The sequence below is a fragment of the Tamandua tetradactyla genome, chromosome 2 (assembly GCF_023851605.1).
Source record: "Tamandua tetradactyla isolate mTamTet1 chromosome 2, mTamTet1.pri, whole genome shotgun sequence".
In the NCBI taxonomy this organism is placed as follows: domain Eukaryota; kingdom Metazoa; phylum Chordata; class Mammalia; order Pilosa; family Myrmecophagidae; genus Tamandua; species Tamandua tetradactyla.
The window spans coordinates 51,597,058-51,616,195 of record NC_135328.1 but is presented as its reverse complement, the minus strand read 5'-3'; the positions used below and the strand labels follow the sequence as shown (position 1 = coordinate 51,616,195).

Sequence of the window (19,138 nt, the reverse complement as noted above, 5' to 3'; positions counted from 1 at the left end):
AGTTAAGAAATACCCCACAGTAAGAGACACCTCAGAATAGCTGCTAAGATTGTCAAGAGCAAATGGTGAAATCTCCTGCAAGCATTCTGTCCCCAACACAAATATGTCTGCCCACAGGCATTGTGAAGGCATAGAGATACTTGGACAAAGCCCTGTGCTGTTTGTAGGTCAAATCATGCTTAAGTGGTGGTACATCAGAGAGGCAAGGGGTCAGAAGTCCTGGAGCCCTGCTGAGCGTCTACTTCAAACATAATCTCCAAAGCCTCAGTTTCCCTGCTTGGAGAGTAGACATAGCTCAGCTGATGGTTCTGACACTTTTGTGTAACTCAGTTGGCTTCTTTTCATTCCCCAGGCTCTGGCTCTGCCAATGATCCTGTGAGTGCTGGGAACTCACTCCTGCCCCTGAGGGCCCCTATGCTGGAGTGGCCCACCTGCCTGCCCCCAGCATGGCGTCAGACACTCCTGAGTCCTTGATGGCCCTCTGTACCGACTTCTGCCTGCGCAACCTGGATGGCACCCTGGGCTATCTGCTGGACAAGGAGACCCTGCGGCTACATCCAGACATCTTCCTGCCCAGTGAAATCTGTGATCGACTTGTCAATGAGTGAGCAGGGCCAAGGGTTGGGGCAGTGTGCAAGTCTTAGCACGAGCATGTGTGGAGAGAGATGGACTGTGTGTGTATACCACATCGGGGTGTGGATATGTATGCACCTGTGAGAGGATGCTCATGCACAGGTTGTCCGTGGCTGTAAGAGAATATTTGTGTATCCATAACCATAAAGGTATATGTGTGCATGTTAGTATGTGTGTGGCTATGTACACATAAAGGAATGAATGTACGTATACATGTAGGCTTCTGTGGCACAAAGGTATGTTGGAATGTGAGAATGCATGTGTATATTTAGGTGTGTGTATGAGAGAGAGAGAAAAGGCTAACGTGTTTGTGGACTAAATGAATGCGGACATGAAAGATTATATATCAGTGTTGGAATAATGATCCATGATCAGGGATTGAATCATTTGGAAAATCTTTATGTGCCCTCTCCTCTCACCCTCCCCAAGGGACTCCCTACTGATGGGGGCTCTGAAAAGCATGATATGCATTCACTGACTGCCAGAAGCTCTCTCTGGATGCCCAGAGGGAGACTGTTAGCCCAGACAGTTGCATGTGAAAGTGGGAACATGTGTGTGACCTGAGAATGGACCCACACTTGTAATAATATTTTTGTTCTGAGCATTTAATGTGGGGCAAGCACTAAGTTGGACCCTTTGCAGACCAATGTTAGGTTGATTTTACAGATGAAGAAACGGGACAGGAGGCATTCATTTACTTGCATGCTGTTTCACAGACATAAGCAACCAAGCCAGGTTCGACTCCAGAGCTTTTCCACCAGACCAGAATTCTTTTATGAGCTAATACATCAACAGGGTGTTTTGAGGGCTTGCCCTACCCAGCTGGAAACTCCAACCACTTGGCTTAATTGTCCCATTTGAAAGGGAGGGATGATAAAGAAACTAAAGCTTGCTTAAAGAAGAGGATGAGCATGTATATGGCAGTGGCACTGCTGCTCCATCTGTGGAGGACTTGTAACGGGTATGCATTTGGATAGGAGATGTATGTGTTTGCTACGGGAATGTATAGGATTTGAGGGGAAGAGACTTGGGATTTGCTCTTTTTTTTGGGGGGGGGGGGCGGGGATTTCTCTTGAGACCACTTCAACACCAGGAGGTTACCCAGAGAGCTACCTTTGGGTTCCTGCTTCTCGGGCTACCCTTACTCCCAGTCTCACCTGTAGTGTGGTCAGGATCCAAGCAGGTACTATTAGAAGGAGGCTAGGATGATGAAAGAAGGCTTCAGGAAGAGGAAGGCCTTGTGCTGGGCCTTGGAGGAAGGGCAGAGTTTCTTGGGCAGCTTCCCTGAACCTTTCTTCTCTTCCAGGTATGTGGAGCTAGTCAATGCCGCCTGCAACTTTGAGCCACATGAAAGCTTCTTCAGCCTCTTTTCAGACCCCCGCAGCACACGCCTCACCCGTATCCATCTCCGTGAGGACTTGGTGCAGGACCAGGACCTGGAAGCCATTCGCAAGCAGGTGAGATGTGCATCTCAAGGGTACTGGGGATGGCCATGGGGGGTGGGGGAGGCCAGCCCAAAAAGGATCAAACTGTAGTCAAGGCTGGGGCCATTAGCCGTCTACCCAGGGATCCCAAAGCCACTCTTACCTCACTGTGAAATCCCACCATATCTACCTGTAAGGGGCAATGCCTAGGGCAGGGGTTGGCAGGGGTGATGACAGAGCTGTGCCTGCTACCAGGACCTGGTGGAGCTGTACCTGACCAACTGTGAGAAGCTGTCCGCCAAGAGCCTGCAGACACTGAGGAGTTTTAGCCATACCCTGGTGTCACTGAGCCTCTTTGGCTGTGCAAACATTTTCTATGAGGAGGAAAACCCAGGGGGCTGCGAAGATGAGTGCCTCGTCAACCCCACATGCCAGGTGCTGGTCAAGGACTTCACCTTTGAAGGTTTTAGCCGCCTACGTTTCCTCAATTTGGGCCGCATGATTGATGGGGTCCCCGTGGAGTCCCTGCTGCGGCCCCTCAACTCGCTGGCCGCCTTGGACCTCTCAGGCATTCAGACAAGCGATGCGGCCTTCCTAACCCAGTGGAAAGATAGCCTAGTATCCCTTGTGCTCTACAACATGGACCTATCAGATGATCACATCCGTGTCATCGTTCAGCTGCACAAGCTGCGGTGAGCTGCCCAGCCCAGAGCTTACCATGGATGGGAGGTGGGGAGGGGTGGGAAGGGAGGGAGGTGAGTGTTGTTAGTCTCAGAGGATTTATGAACCCCTGGCCAGGCAGAGCATGGGTTTGGAAGAGAAGTTCTAGTCCTTAAACCCAGTATTTCAGCTGGATTGGGGCTGTTTGGGGCACTTGGGTCCCAGCAGGTTTTTCCCCAGAATGCTCTGGAGCAGTTGTGGCAATGATGGGCCCTCTCCTGATATGGACTGAGGGAGCAGGAGTCTATGAGATAGCTCCCTCCTGTGCCCAGATCCTGACCTGTGGCCCCTACCCCAATCTCCAGGCACCTGGACATCTCCCGAGACCGCCTCTCCAGCTACTACAAGTTCAAGCTGACTAGGAAGGTGCTGAGCCTCTTTGTGCAGAAGCTGGGGAACCTGATGTCCCTGGACATTTCTGGCCACATGATCCTAGAGAACTGCAGTATCTCCAAGATGGACGAGGAAGCAGGGCAGACCAGGTGGGGCTGCAGACAGGAGAGCTCCTGGGAACTTACCCTTTTTGATTGCAGGTGGGGAGTCATTCAACAGCATTTACCAAGTGTTGTCACTGCCAACTACTGTTCTGGGTTCTGGAGATAAAGAAATGAATCAGGCCCTGCCCTCAGAGTCCGTGTGAGATAGTGGGGTACAGACCAGTAAGTAGGTCATGATAAGGGCTGTGGTTGGGGAAGCACAGGGCTCTGGGGTTGCCCTGAGGATCTGGAACAAAGAAGAAGGAGGAATGGCATCCAGATTATCCTGAAGAATCATTATGAGTTTGCCAGAGGAAAGTGTAGCAGAGGAAACAGCAGGTATAAGTGCTGGTAGCTGAAGGTGTAAGCAGTGATCGGGGAACTACCAGATACTCACACTGACTGGAGCACAGTGTTGGGGTGATGTTGAGATGAGGCTGGATGGCATAGAAGAGGGCACTCCCAGGGAGAAGCCCTCTTTGTGTTGAGCCCAGGGCAGCCCCAGGCCCCACACCATTGACCCCAGCATCATCTTTCCCTAGCATCGAGCCTTCTAAGAGCAGCATCATGCCTTTCCGGGCTCTGAAGAGGCCACTGCAGTTCCTCGGGCTCTTCGAGACCTCCTTATGCCGCCTCACACACATTCCAGCCTACAAAGTGAGAGCGGGGTGGGGATGACCAGGGAGAATGGAGGAGGCTGGGCTGGAGGCACCAAGGTGTCCACCCTGGGCCTAGAGTACTGACCTGGGATGGGGGAATCCCACCACTCAGCCTCTTACTGACTGTTCTGAGCATGCCCTATCCCCAGGTAAGCGGTGACAAAAATGAGGAGCAGGTTCTCAACGCCATTGAGGCCTACACAGAGCACCGCCCTGAGATCACCTCGCGGGCCATCAACCTGCTTTTTGACATTGCACGCATCGAGCGCTGCAACCAGCTTCTGCGGGCCCTGAAGGTCAGCCCCTACCCTTGTGGCCTCTCAGGCTTCTGTCCATTCCCACTGAGGAGGAACTAGACTTTGTCTGAGCCATGTTCCCAGAGCCCCAGCCCTGCCCTTGGGACACTGTCCCTCCTTTACACCACCCCCATTCTGAGGGCCCTGGCACTCCTACCTTCCAAGCCCCATCTCTGCCCCTACAGTGCCTCACTTGCTGAAGCACTGGGCTTGTTCACTCCCTGCCCGGAGCTCTGGCCCTCAGGCCCCGCTCCACACAAGGCCCTGGAGCACAACAGCAGGGCCTCCAGAACTATGGCCCCATCCTAGTTTCTACTTCCCGATCCTAGTTTCCTTCCTTATAGAGCCTTAGGCCTATCCCAGCACAACTTTTATGGGATATGCCAACCCGGGTCCCTGTCCTGTCTCCATCTAGCTGGTCATCACAGCCCTTAAGTGCCACAAGTATGACAAGAACATTCAAGTGACAGGCAGTGCCGCCCTCTTCTATCTGACCAATTCTGAGTACCGCTCAGAGCAGAGTGTCAAGCTACGCCGGCAGGTCATCCAGGTGGTGCTGAATGGCATGGAATCCTACCAGGAGGTGACGGTGAGCCCCCAACCCACCAAGGCCTGCATGCTCTGGCCCCACCCACCTCTGTTCCTGCTCTCCCTGGGCCCCAGCCATGCCGACCGACTCATGGGTCCCTCAGGGTGCCATGCCTACTCTCGACCTTTTCCCTCCTGGATCCAAACCACTCCCTCTCCAACTTCCCCTCCCCACCACAATACTCCCAGGCTCCCAGGACCCGGCCTTTAGATCTCCCATTACCTGGCCCCACCTAACCAGTCCATTTCATGGCCCACTGCTGCTCTCCATCCCCTCAGACCCTGCTCTACCCAGAGACCCTGTCCTTTTGTGTCTAGCCCTAGCTAGTGCTGTATCTTCAGCCATCTGCCTGACAGCACTCTGCTGGGGACTTATTTTCCTCAATAGCCACTTTGATTATAAAAGTAATTTTAAACATTTTATCACAGAAAAGTTATACATATATAAAAATAAAGAAAATAAAAATCACCCACCATCCCACCACCATTAATGTTGGCTGTCTATTGCTATGAATTTTAGTCTCTGCATATATATCTAGGAAATGGGATTATACTGTATGTCCTGTTTGTGTCACATGGATTTTCAGTTTAACAGTGAATGTTAAACATCATGTTAAGCATGTTGTGAATGTGAACATCTCCCATATCAACAAATACATTTCTATAACATTTCAACAACATTTTTAACAATGCTTTTTTTTCCGATTATAAAAGTAAGATGCTTAATGCTTAAAAACAAAAAAACTTCAAGGAATATGAGAATATATTGACTGGAAAGTCAAAGTTGTTCGCAATCCCATCTCCCCTGCCCCAGGCAGTCAGTGTTACAGCTTTGTTTCATAGTTGTCAGTGCCAGCGTGGTGTTCAGCACCCACGGAGCAGCCACTCTGTCATGGACAGTGTGCTCAGGCCAGAGGCAGAGGCCCAGCCCCAGGCTCACGGACTCACAGGACAGGACCCTGCCGCATGCACGGGCTGCAGTTATTCAGGCAGTCCCTGCTGGTGAACGTTTTGGTTGCTTTTTTTATTTCTCCTATTTCAAACAATGCTTTGCTGAGTACATTTGACTGATAATCCTTATAATACATTTTTAGAGTAGACTTGCCAGGGAAAAAGGTATGTGTATTTTTAAAGCATTGGATATATATTATTGAATTTCCTCCAGAAAGGCTGTGGTGTGCTGTCCTCTCTCTGTAGGGATGAGAATGTCCACTTCCCCTCCACTTTGCCAACTCCAGTGATTTTTTTGTTGTTGTTCTTACATTAAGACTGATTTCATAATCAGGTGTCTCTTTTTCTTGTAATGGAAAAAAATACTAGTTTAAGATCCCCGTGTGAATTAATAAATCCTATTAAAGAAATGGAAATTAAAATAAAATACCACATTTCATCTCAAGAGATTGATGAGACCCAGCATTGACAAAGATTGGGGAGAAGAGCTCATGTACACTTTTCTACTGGGAGGGTGTGAAGTGTATAACTTTTTTGGAGGGCAATTGTCAGGACCTACCAAAATTGTAAAAATATGTATCTTTTGACCTAAGCACTTCACACTTAGAAAATGTTCTTAGAGGAAAAAGCTACACATAAATCTACACTCATTTGATTAGGAAACCAAAATGCCTTAGCCACAGGGGCCAGGAGAAGTAACGTACAGTCCACCCGCACAGTGGGATGTTAGGGTGGATCCATACATCCTATCATGGAAAGACGTCCACGGTGTACTGTTAAGTGAAGAGAAGCAAATTTGGACCAATATGTATAATATTTTTTTTGTTCCTCCTCTCTCCCAAATATATGTTTGAATTTGTATGATAGAAAACTGTGGAAGAATGTACACCGAACTTTTAACAGTGATTTCTTCTGGGGAACAAAATGGGGTGAGGGAGTTTAACTTTCTGTTCAGATAGTAGTATGTGAGCTTTTAACGTGGATAAATATTGCTTTTATAATTAAAAATAATTTTCTTTTTCAATTAAAAAACTCTATATCAGAGAGAAAAAAGACAAAAAGTTAACTAAGGGTGATGTCTTCTAAATTATATGATTAATGAGCTATGGCAAACCACCAATATCTACAAAAGAAGGAAGGAAATTACATTTTGAGGAAAATACTGAGACCATTGTAAAAATATATAATAAACCTGCAGATAATACAAAGAGAAGGATGTGGAGCCACTAGAATTCTCATACACTGCTGGTAGGAGTGTAGGTTGGTACAACCACTTTGGAAAATAGACTGGTGTTATTTAGTAAAGTTGAAGACACACATACCTGTAACCCAACAGTTCCACTGTTTGGTGTCTGTGCCCTAGAGAAACCCATGTACTTGGACACCAAATGCATGTATAAAACATTGTCCACAGTAGCCAAAAATTGCAGGCAGCCTACCATCAGAAGCAGTAGAATGGATGAATAAAGTAAGATAACATCACAATGGAATACTACACTGCAATTAAAAAGGAATGAATTCCAGCAAATGAATGTCTAACGATTTGGTTGATCTTACAATTCTGTGATTGAAAAAAGCAACAGAATCATTCATGGAGCAAAGCAAAGAACAGGTTTATCTCTAGTGGGGAAGGAGGGGTTTATGATCAAGAAGGGACATATGGGGGCTGCAGAGAACTGGCAATGTTTTATTTCTTGACCTGGGTGGTGGTTATGTGAGTGCTCACTTTATAACTATTTGTAAATTATATGTTTGGTTTTTTGTACTCTTGTACAAAGATTATATTTCATATTTGTTTAAAAAATACTTTTTAAAAAGAAGAAGGCTTGCAATCTCCCCTTTTGGGAAGCTTCTGGGAAGCTTTCTTGAACCACTGCAGCTCTAGATGCATCTCCTGCCTCTAGATAATCCTTCAAACTAGCAGCTGAATCTGACCCCAAACGTGGTCCACTTGTCTCCTGTACTGCCCAGGTCCAGCGGAACTGCTGCTTGACCCTCTGCAACTTCAGTATCCCTGAGGAGCTGGAATTCCAGTATCGCCGGGTCAATGAGCTCCTACTCAGCATCCTCAACCCCACAAGGCAGGATGAGTCAATCCAGCGCATCGCCGTGCACCTCTGCAATGCCCTGGTATGCCAGGTGGACAATGACCACAAGGAGGCCGTGGGCAAGATGGGCTTTGTGGTGGTATGTAAGCTGCACCCTCCCTCCTTTCTTCCCCCATAGCCCTGCCTCCTGGGCTCTCTTCCAGTAACAATGGAGCCATCCCCCATCACATTCCACACCTCTCCATTTTTGGTGAGAGTCTCAGACGAGGACCTAGGGTGGGGGTAGAGGGTACCTTTATGCTAAGGCATATACCAAAGGAAGAATTTCCTTCCATAGCAACATTCACTGTAGCAACAGTGTTGCTATGACCTCTATAGATTTCCTCCATCTAGAACACTGTGCCATTCTCTCCCAGCCCCCTTCACTCATTCACTTAGTCCCACTTAGAAAGTCACTCCCTGCCTCCCCAGACCAGGTTGGGTGCCGTTGTTATACCATTTCATTTGTGATTAAATAAATATTTAAAGGAATATCTGTTTAATGTTGGCCTCCCCGCTTGATTGTCAGCTTGTCATTTCATCATTACGGCCCCAGCACTTCCTATCACGGGCCCTGATGCACAATGGGGAGATGATAAATATTTGCTGAAGAAAAGAAGGAAAGAAAGAGGAAGGGACTCAAGAGTATCCAGTCTCCTCCTCATATTTTTTCACTGGGGAAGCTGAACCCAGAGAGGGGAAGGGCCATGCCCAAAGTCACAGAGGTTTGTAGAACCAAGGCTAGCACCCAGGCCTCCTGATGTCACATGCTGAGTTCCTATGGATTGAATTTCTTCAAATAGCCTCCCAAATAGATACGGAGATTTGGTTTTACCAGAATGTTTTAACCAGGAATTGAATCACTGATTCTGAAGATACTCTCTCCATCCTGGATTGTTGGGAGATTTGGTAGTTCTTGGGTCCTGGCCCCTCAGCAAGCCCTCTTTGCCCACAGACCATGCTGAAGCTGATTCAGAAGAAGCTGCTAGACAAAATAGTAAGTCGAGTCTTCGTGGCGCCATTCTGCCCTTGCCCTACCCTGGGAGGGGAGTGGTTTGCCCTTGGGGGATATCCATGTTTTGTCAGGGGACCCCCTCACCAGTGCCGCCAGCCTGAAGGGCCGGTGCAGGCAAACCTTTGCTGAGTTCTTCCCTGCTCCTCGCAGTGTGACCAGGTGATGGAGTTCTCCTGGAGCGCCCTGTGGAACATCACGGATGAGACGCCTGACAACTGCGAGATGTTCCTCAACTTCAATGGCATGAAGCTCTTCCTAGACTGCCTGAAGGTAGTACTGACCTCCAATGGCAGCAGCCTCCTTGATGTCCACATGGTCACTTTTCTGTCCCTAGGCTCCCCACCACCAAATCCATCAGCACCCCCCTCACCGCATGGTTCCCGCTGAAGGGCAGTGGGACAAATTCATGGGTCCACCAGCCCAGGCTCTGCTGCTAAAAGAAGCTCCACAGACCTTCCCTGACCCAGACGGCCTGGCTGGGTCCTCTCTTAAGAGCTCTCCAAGGGAAAACCTGGCCCTTTCCTTCTCAGCAGTGATTTCTCAGGCTGCCTAGAGCTGGCTGGCGTCCATTGGGATATCAGCTGGACAGAGGACAGAATCTGTCCGGTAGGATTGTCTGTTCATCCTAAAACTCTTCCTCTATTTTCTTTGCTCCAGTCTCAGTTCAGGGGATCCCCTTAAATTAATATTTTGAGTTCTGGTAAATAGAAACACATTTGTCCCACTCATAGCCACATAGGTCATATCTCCATTCCACCTTTGTCTTGGTTGCAGGGAGCCTCCATTTTAAATCCCTTATAGAGTGTACCCAGCACTGTCCTAGGTTCATTGGAAGGTATGTGGGCAGCAGGTTGCACTCCCTCTTTGTCTAGCTGGAATGGCCCGACTGAAGCCCAGAAAGCTTTTAGGTAACAATTCCAGGGACAAAGTAATTGAATTCTAATTGAGATGGCCCCAATTGCCTCATTTTGCCAGGAATTCCCAGAAAAGCAGGAATTGCATCGGAATATGCTGGGACTCTTAGGGAATGTAGCAGAGGTGAAGGAGCTGCGGCCCCAGCTCATGACCTCCCAATTCATCAGTGTCTTCAGGTTGGTACTTCCCTCCTCTCTCTTTTGCCTTGGTTGCCAGGATGCACAGCGCTCTGTCCAGTCTGCATTCAGTTGCTGCAGTTCCTCTTAGCTGAGATTTCTGTTAGAAATATCACTTTCCCTCTATAATGTGGTTTCTTATTCTTTCAGCCCTTCATTAGATGGTCGTGTTGAGCCAGATCTTATCTTAAGTGACTTCAACTCCCTTTTAAAAGTAGTCTGGATGTAGATACTAAGTTATACAAAATAAATAGTATTCTGGCATCTGGTTTCTGAATTGGGGTCCAGCAGCTGGCGTCTGAAGAGGAACTGGGGCAAATAGGACTCCACTTCTCTTTCTTCTCCCTGTCAGCAATCTGCTGGAGAGCAAAGCAGATGGGATTGAAGTTTCCTACAATGCCTGCGGTGTCCTCTCCCACATCATGTTTGACGGGCCTGAGGCCTGGGGCATCTGTGAACCCCAGCGGGAGGAGGTAGAGGAGCGCATGTGGACAGCCATCCAAAGCTGGGACATCAACTCACGGAGAAACATCAATTACAGGTGCAGGGTCGGGAGGGGCTGGGGTGTGGAACTGTAGTAAGTGCTGGGGCAAGGTCTGGTCAGAGCTTATTGTCTTTCTTCTAGTCCTTTGTCAGGGTTTTTGTTCTTATTATTGAGGAAGTTCACACATAAGAGCCTAATGTGCACAAGTCTCGAATGTACATTTCTCATGCACATCTACACCTGTATATGCCCAAAAACACTCTTTACAAATACTTTTGGGTAATTACTAAACATTTGATGAGGAAATACAGATAGGAAAATAGGAAGCAAAGCAGAAATCACTCCTGGTCATACCCCCTATAAGAGAAGCCCTGATAACATTCTAGTGTCCATTCTTAGCACAGATTTAGTTACTTCAATTCAAATTGGCAACAATTCTTACCATGTTGCTAGCTAACTTTCCAGTCACAAGTATGGGTCTCCCTGGTTTTGTAACAACTGAGCCATTTTCCACTGTGGGTCAGCTTAGGCCATCCTGTACTAATTGACATTTAAATTGAACATCCATACTGGCAGAAATGAGCTTCTGCTTGTGGTTTTGTCCATGCTCCAGTTACTGAAGTTCCTGAGGAGAGGGGAAGTGGAATTGCTGGGCCAGAAGATTCGCATGTACATTTTTCAGGCTTTGGAACCATGACTCCAGATGGCCCATAGAAGGCCCTTTCGGAAATGTGGTCACATTTTCTTCTATTTCCCAGTGCATTCCCCACCACCCCCCCTCCACACACACACACACTGAGGCTGGGTCTTTCCTCCTTGCCAAAATCTCTTGCTTCCTGCAGCACCTAATCCGTGTCCCGCCTACCTCCTGTACATGCCCACTGTTTTGATCTCTAACAAGGGAGCGCCCTTTGTGTAGTACGGATCCAAGGTGTCAAGGAACCTGACAGAAGGATGAAGAGCCTAATACCCTTTCTTCCTGTATCCTACTTTCAGGTTTGTCCTTAGGATCTTTCAGGGAGGAGAAACCTTGAACAAGAGAAGTTGCCCCTCCCGGCTCACCCCAGGCAGTGACCTTGATTTCTCTTTTTCACAGGTCCTTTGAGCCAATCCTCCGCCTCCTTCCCCAGGGCATCTCCCCTGTGAGCCAGCACTGGGCAACCTGGGCCCTGTACAACCTTGTGTCTGTCTACCGTGAGTACTCATTTGCCCTTTGTTTAGACACAGGGACGCTCACCCCCTGAAAGCACAGTTGCCCTCAGGTAGCTTATAATCCAGTTGAGGAAGGCTAAGAGAGCAGGTATAAGCATTTGTGCCCAGAGCACAGCCCTCTACTTTGTAGCGTTTGTGGAATACCCTGTCTAATGGCTGGCTTCCCACCTCACCGCCCAGAAGCAGGCCTGGTAGGTGAGAAGGTCCACCCACAGATTCCAGACAGCTTCCTACTGTTTTCTGTTTCAATGAGTGAATAGTCAAAAATCTCCATGCCTTCTGCATGTCAGGGTCCAACCACAGGACCAAGCAAAGGGAAGAATTAACCCCTGAGGAAACAGACATCAGAGACAATAGGAGAGAACTTTCAAGAGACTGAGAGAACCTTCTCGACCAAAAGGGGGAAGAGTAAAATGAGGCAAAGTGTCAATGGCTGAGAGATTCCAAACAGAGTCGAGAGGTTATCCTGGAGGTTATTCTTACGCATTAAGCAGATATCACCTTGTTGTTCAAGATGTAGTGGGGAATTGCCTGAAAATGTAGAGCTGTGTTCCAGTAGCCATGTTTCTTGATGATGATTGAACAATGATATAGCTTTCACAATGAGACTCTGTGAATGTGAAAACCTTATGTCTGATGCTCCTTTTAGCTACTATATCAACAGAAGAGTAGAACATATGGAATAAAAATAAATAATAGGGGGAACAATTGTTAAAATAAGTTCAGTTTGAAATAGTGGTAAATGAAAACGAGGGGTAAGGGGTATGGTACGTATAGTTTTTTTTTTCTCTATTATTATTTTATTTCTTTTTCCGTTGTCTTTTTATTTCTTTTTCTAAATCGATGCAAATGTACTAAGAAATGATGAATATGCAACTATGTGATGATATTAAGAATTACTGATTATATATGTAGAATGGAATGATTTCTAAATGTTTTGTTTGTTAATTTTTTTAAATTAATAATAATAATAAAAGAGTGTGGTTTTCTCCTTGAGGATACAAATTAGAGTGGTTTTAAAGTTCTCTCCTATTTTTTTTAAATTTTTTTAATTAATTAAAAAAATTAACAAACAAAACATTTAGAAATCATTCCATTCTACATATATAATCAGTAATTCTTAATATCATCACATAGTTGCATATTCATCATTTCTTAGTACATTTGCATCGATTTAGAAAAAGAAATAAAAAGACAACGGAAAAAGAAATAAAATAATAATAGAGAAAAAAAAAACTATACGTACCATACCCCTTACCCCTCGTTTTCATTTACCACTATTTCAAACTGAACTTATTTTAACAATTGTTCCCCCTATTATTTATTTTTATTCCATATGTTCTACTCTTCTGTTGATATAGTAGCTAAAAGGAGCATCAGACATAAGGTTTTCACATTCACAGAGTCTCATTGTGAAAGCTATATCATTGTTCAATCATCATCAAGAAACATGGCTACTGGAACACAGCTCTACATTTTCAGGCAATTCCCCACTACATCTTGAACAACAAGGTGATATCTGCTTAATGCGTAAGAATAACCTCCAGGATAACCTCTCGACTCTGTTTGGAATCTCTCAGCCATTGACACTTTGCCTCATTTTACTCTTCCCCCTTTTGGTCGAGAAGGTTCTCTCAGTCTCTTGATGTTAAGTCTCAGCTCATTCTAGGGTAGAAAACCACACTCTTGAAGAGCCTAAAATCTCCTCTGCTTGGTGGCTTTTGAAAGAAAAGAGAGAGAGGGTACAGTGCTAAGAGATTTTGATGGCAGACCAGGTTTGACCCTTAGTTCTCTCCCTAACCAGTTATGTGACTTCTCTGTGCCTTGGTTTTCTCATCTGTAAAATAGGGATAAAATGCACTTGCCTCCTTATACTTATATGAAAAGGGAACCAATCTATAGTACCTAGCCCAGTGTCTGCCTGCACTGCCACACTGCTCAGTTGTGCTCACAGGCTGAGTGGATAAGAGTGTAGGCTCTGGAATCAGACTGCCTGAAATTTAAACTTGGTTCCACCACTTGCTGTGTTACTTTGGGCAGGTTTCTTAACCTGTCTGTGCCTCAGTTTCTTCATCTTTAAAATAGCTTAACATCTTAGGCTTGTTGTGAAATAGGACACATAAAATACTTTGAACAATGCTTGGCACATGCTATGTGTTTAAGAAGTTCACCTTTTTTATTATTACTGTGACTTTTTTATTATTACTGTGACATTAGTCTTTGTAAGTAGCACCTGACCTCAAAGAGGCAGCACAGAATAGAGGAAAGAGTCCTAAGCTGGGACTCCCTCAGACAAGCCTCCAGGGTGGACTTAGGATAAATTACTTCACTTGTCTGAACCTCATCCTTCATCTATAAAATGGAAGTGATAAAAATAGTTCCTATTCAATATATTTTCAATCTAATTAACAAAATGAAAGTGGTTAAAATGGGAAAGTTTAGGCTGTACATATACTACAATAAAATTTTGAAAAAAAGCTCCTATTGCGTAGAGCTGCTGAAAGCTGCAAATAAGATGTCCATGTTCTCTGGGTGGTGGAAAGCTCTGGATATTGTTCTTTAATGGAGTGTGAACATTAAACCACCCAAACCACCCAATAGGAAGTTATGGGGTTTCTACCTGGTTGACATCTCTTAGTCATTGGTCTCCAACCCAGCTGGTCACCAGAATCACCTGATGGTGTTTTACTAAAAATACAAATAAGTACAGGTCCCTGGATCTGTTGAATCAGAATACCCAAGAGCAGGGCTTTAGGAATCTGTATTTTATAAAAATTTCTTAGAGGATCCTCATGTTTAGGAGCTACTGGTTTGGGTGATATTTTACATAGGGCGAGCTCTGGAAAATAAATGCAGCAACTCAAAACTGAAACAGGGAAGAGCCCTTTCTAAGTACTCGCCGCGCCTGTTTCTTCCTCAGTGGACGCAGGAACTCTGGCCCAGGAGGCTGGGTGAACATGGTTCATCCCTTGGTTCCAGCATTGCCCACCCCACCCCCCTAGGCCTGCATCTGCATCTGCCCCTCTTGGGAGGGCAGTCCTGCAGCGGTAGGTGGGTTTCTAGGTCACAGGCTGATAGAAGACTCACCCTGATAATCTGCTTGGCTGCCCTCACCCCACAGCTGACAAGTACTGCCCTCTACTGATCAAAGAAGGTGGGATGCCCCTTCTGAGGGACATGATCAAAATGACGACTGCCCGGCAGGAGACCAAGGAAATGGCGCGGTAAGAGGCAGGCTATTTGTTTCTGTTGGAGCCTTGATTTAGGGGAGTTGAGGGACCCAGCAGGGGCAGTCTGGTGATGAGGAATGACTGAAATTTCCAGATGCAATTTTGGGTTGGGTTGTGGAGGCTGGGGCCCCCCTGAGTGTCCAATAAGGAGCGTTATTGCCCTTATTCATAAGTTTAGTTTCTTTTGTTCCCAACAGATTCCAATCTCTCTGGGCATTAGCAAATCAGGTCAGAATTTTTCAGTATCTTTCATCAAATACATTCCAACTAAAGAAAGGACACAGTGTGGTAAAATACAGTTTGGAGATCAAAATAGAGCAGTGTGCAAGCGAGTTTCTGATTATGAAAGTCACTGACTGGGCAGGGTCATCAGGCCTTTCATTGCTACGTTGTTTTAACTAAAATGTCTTAAAAGTGACATCGGCTTTGATTTCTTGCATCCATCAGTGTACCAGTGATTATCAGACCCAATATGTCAGAATCAGCAGGAACTTACTTTTTCCGGGATCCATTCTGACAGAGACGGTAGTTAATTTTACACAGCAAATTTTTGCCATAGTTCTAAACATGGTCTAGAATAAAAAACAACATGGAGGAGGAGCCTGCAGCTCAGAGGCTCCCTAGGCAATGACTCACTGGATAGGAGACATCAGCTGGTTCCGCCATTGTTTTCAGTAAAAACTGCTGCTTAAAAATTGACAGATTTGTTTGCATTTGAGAATGGTAAAATGAGCAGTTCTTAAACTTAGTCTTCCTAAAGAATCACCTGGAAAGAATGTTAAAATGTACAGCTTACCCCCCTCACCTTAGATTTTCTTTTCCAGTGGGCCTAGGAATATTCATTTAAACAATGTATTCCAGGGCCGTCAATGGTGGTGCAGTGGCAGAGTTCTCACCTGCCATGCCAGAGACCGGGTTTGATTCCCAGTGCCTGCCCATGCAAAAATAAATAAATAAATAAATAAATATATGTATTCCAGGAAATTTGAGAAGCATTGAGTAAGACTGACCAGTAACCTACCCCAGTCACTTTAAATATTTCTCTAAGACCTTAAATGTATGCTTGAACTGGCAGGCCTATTTCACAGCAAGTTTTGAACGGCATTTGAGTTGTGTAGGTGATCACTTGGGGTGATGCTTAGAAGGCACTCCACTTGTCCATTACTCCCTACCCCACCCCAGGCATCCCTTACTTCCTAAAAGGCATCAGGCCACCTCTTCATTGCCTTGAGACTCACCAACACAACCTTCTAAGCCTAGAGGCTTAGAATTGAACAAAAAGGCTGGGCCATCCAGGGTTGACACTTAACAGCAATGTGACAGTAGTGCCAAGGGTCAGTCTGGAGTGGGCAAGAAACTTGAGATCTGAATATGAGTGGTGGTTCCTAAATGCTGCACTGGGGCCTAGGGCTTGGCAGCTACAGGCTGGGGTCCTTGTACAAACACAGTTTCCCTATCCCTACTCCTGCTAAATCTGTATCTCTGGGTAAATCTGATGTGTAGCCTGTTTGGGGTCCATTTGTGGACTTTTGGAAAGAAAAAGGCCTGGGGATGTGGGAAAAAATAAAGGATGATATTTCTAAAGAAAGCACCAAAGGGTTTGGGAAGTCAGGCCTGGGCTGCTTCAAGGGATCCCCTAACCACAGATGTTCTGACATTGAGGGGTAGGGAAAGGGGGCATGAAGAGGAAGGAGGGGAGAACATGATGGTGATGATATTCAGGGGCACAGGTACCATTTCCTGGGTGCTTTGCACATGCCGGCCACTCCGCCATCCACTTTATATACATCATCTTAGGCAGTATCAGCATCATATTAACATTTATTAATTCAGCTGCCTGATCTCCCAGGAGGGGCCTGGCTCCTCCGGGCCCAAGTCCACCCTCCAATCATCTCTCTCCCATTGTCTCCAGCAAGGTGATTGAGCACTGCAGTAACTTTAAAGAGGAGAACATGGACACGTCCAGATAGAAGCCTCTGCCCCCATAGCCACCATTGCTGTGGACCACGAGGCCAGAAAGAAGCATTCTCTCAAGCAGCCCAGCTGGCAGACCCCCTTCTGGGGAGCCTCCCACCAGATGAAGAGGCACGGGGGAACTTTTGCACAACCGACGCTTTTCCTTAAACATTAGTGAGATATATATATATTATATATATATATATTATTATTTTTTTTTTGGTTAGGAAGTGTGAAGTTTTGTGTGTATGATTTCTGTACAAAAACAAAAGAAGTATTCCCTGAGTCCTTGCAGCTTCCTTGGCCATTCTCAAACCCCAACTGAAAGCCTTCATCGCTGCCACACTCATATGTATTCCACCCAGGCTAAATGCCTCTAACATTGTGAGTGTCTGATCCTTTCCCAGTAAAATCAAACCCTTCCCTCACTTCCTATTATGACAGGCAACAGATCTTTAACAACCTACTTCAGCACCCCAACCTACCCACCGTAGCCTGAGGACCCCACATAGGCTCCTGGGCTTGGCCGACAGGGTTTGGGGATTAAAACTAACCCCACTGGGTCTCCCAAATGCCTTGGTGCTCCCAGCTGTGGGCCATCTGGGGCAAGAAATTGAGCCGTTCTAGGCCTAGAACTGGGCAGCCCCAGCCACAGAGGCCCCTCAAGGAGCAGGGTCCCCAATGGCCCTGCTACTCTCTTGTCAGGCCTGCCTGAGGCCATGCTGCTATGGAGGCTGTCTCCTAGTCTCCCACTAGGTCCCAGGTTGTTGAAGGTCCCCACCCCAGGGATGGTTAGAATTCAGGGGCAGATCACTGCCCCTTCTGCCAAACATATCCAGAAACTGCCCTCAGCCCTAGAAGCCAGCACCTCCCGGGCCAGGGGTTGCTCCCCTCACTCGATAGCCCTTCATCTGCCCACAAGCACCCAAGGTGCCCAGGCACTCCAACCAGCAGAACTGAGCCTGTCACATTCCCCCACCTGCCCTGCTGCCCAGGAGGACCCCACACTTCTCTCAGAGGCAGGTGGTCCCACCTTCCCATGCCAGCCTTTCACTGTGGCAACAGGCAGATGCCTCCAGACCAGCACTTAGAACACCTTTCAGTGGCACCACTTGGCCCCTCCCTTCCCCATTCTGCCCTGCCCTGAGGCTTTACCTTGGAAACCTCTGTGCTGTGTTTCAGAGAAGTGTGAGACACAGGTGTATTTCTAAGTATCTTGTGGTCCTCCCTTGATATAACTCTGAATTGCTTCTCATAGGGACAGGTGGGTGGTGAGAGGGCCCATACAGAATAAATGGGCCTGGAAGGCAGAGCTGACCCTGAAGGCAGCCCTTGGGGGATGTCTTTTCTTCCCTCCTCCTTCCCTTAGCCTTTTTTTTTTTTTTTAATTCTCCCAGCATTTCTGCCTCCAGGCAGATCAAGCTAGGTTAGCATCCTCAGGGGAGAGGTATTGGCCTTTATCTCCTGAAGCCTTTCCCTCCCAGCCTTGGGTAGGTGGCAGCTGCCCTGTCATATTCCACCAGCTTGGTAGGTGGGCTGCATTTGCCTCTCTCTTCCATGCTCACCTGCCCAAGCCAGACCCCAGGCAGAGCTCAGTTGTATTGCTTTACCACCTGGGGCCTGGGTAAATGTCTGTAATTTGGGATGTCACAGAAATACATTTTTGTGCAAAGTGAAGAAGAGCACAGCGTCTTTTTTGCAGAAGGGGTAGAGGTTACTACCTGGAGTTAGCAAGACTGCGAGGTTAAGGACACAGTCCTCCAGACTGCCAAGTCTGCCTGAGTCTTCTGATTCCAATTGCAAGGAGTCTAATTACAAAGTTAGAGGGGAAAATCCACACAAACCACCCTCACTCTCACACCAATTGTTAAGTCCAAGCATTTCCCAAAAGCACCCTCAGGTTTGATAATTCACTAGAAAGTCTCATAGAACCCTCTGAGAACTATTATATTCATGGTTATGGTTTATTAGAGGCAAAGGATACAGAAAATTAGCCAAAGGAAGAACAAATGCATAGGTTAGAGTCTGGGGAGGTTCGAAACAAGAAGGGAGGGAGGGCCAAGCTTCTTTTGTCCTCGGGATTTGTTACCCTCCTTGTATCCATGTGTCACAATAAGTACCAAATACTACCAACTTGGGATGCACACGTGAGCTTCAGTGTCCAGAGATTTTATTGGGGCTTCATTATGTAGACATGATTGAACGCCTGTATGGTTGGGCTCAGTCTTCAGCACTGCCCACTCTCAAGAGGTTGGGCTGATACAATGTGACCCAAGGGGTCCACCCTGTTGGCACACACTATCAAATATGGTCTGA

The 19,138-nt window shown here is 46.7% G+C and overlaps 1 protein-coding gene across 3 annotated transcripts in view; it reads left to right on the top strand.

Moving 5' to 3' along the window:
* Positions 1–18,502, top strand: part of ZER1 (zyg-11 related cell cycle regulator) — a 29,472-nt gene extending 10,970 nt beyond the window's left edge. For 2 of the 3 annotated variants that reach the window (XM_077146667.1, XM_077146673.1), the window contains 15 exons: positions 353–604; positions 1,940–2,090; positions 2,313–2,749; positions 3,083–3,259; positions 3,796–3,910; positions 4,062–4,208; positions 4,624–4,797; positions 7,719–7,934; positions 8,790–8,831; positions 9,000–9,119; positions 9,825–9,940; positions 10,293–10,481; positions 11,521–11,618; positions 14,758–14,860; positions 16,779–18,502. In XM_077146667.1, the coding sequence (XP_077002782.1) occupies positions 447–604; positions 1,940–2,090; positions 2,313–2,749; positions 3,083–3,259; positions 3,796–3,910; positions 4,062–4,208; positions 4,624–4,797; positions 7,719–7,934; positions 8,790–8,831; positions 9,000–9,119; positions 9,825–9,940; positions 10,293–10,481; positions 11,521–11,618; positions 14,758–14,860; positions 16,779–16,836 (2,301 nt within the window). In that variant the 5' untranslated portion in view covers positions 353–446 and the 3' untranslated portion in view covers positions 16,837–18,502. The remainder of the gene's footprint in view (positions 1–352; positions 605–1,939; positions 2,091–2,312; positions 2,750–3,082; positions 3,260–3,795; positions 3,911–4,061; positions 4,209–4,623; positions 4,798–7,718; positions 7,935–8,789; positions 8,832–8,999; positions 9,120–9,824; positions 9,941–10,292; positions 10,482–11,520; positions 11,619–14,757; positions 14,861–16,778) is intronic. The other variant, XM_077146682.1, reaches the window with a different exon arrangement.
* Positions 18,503–19,138: the final 636 nt, after the last annotated feature.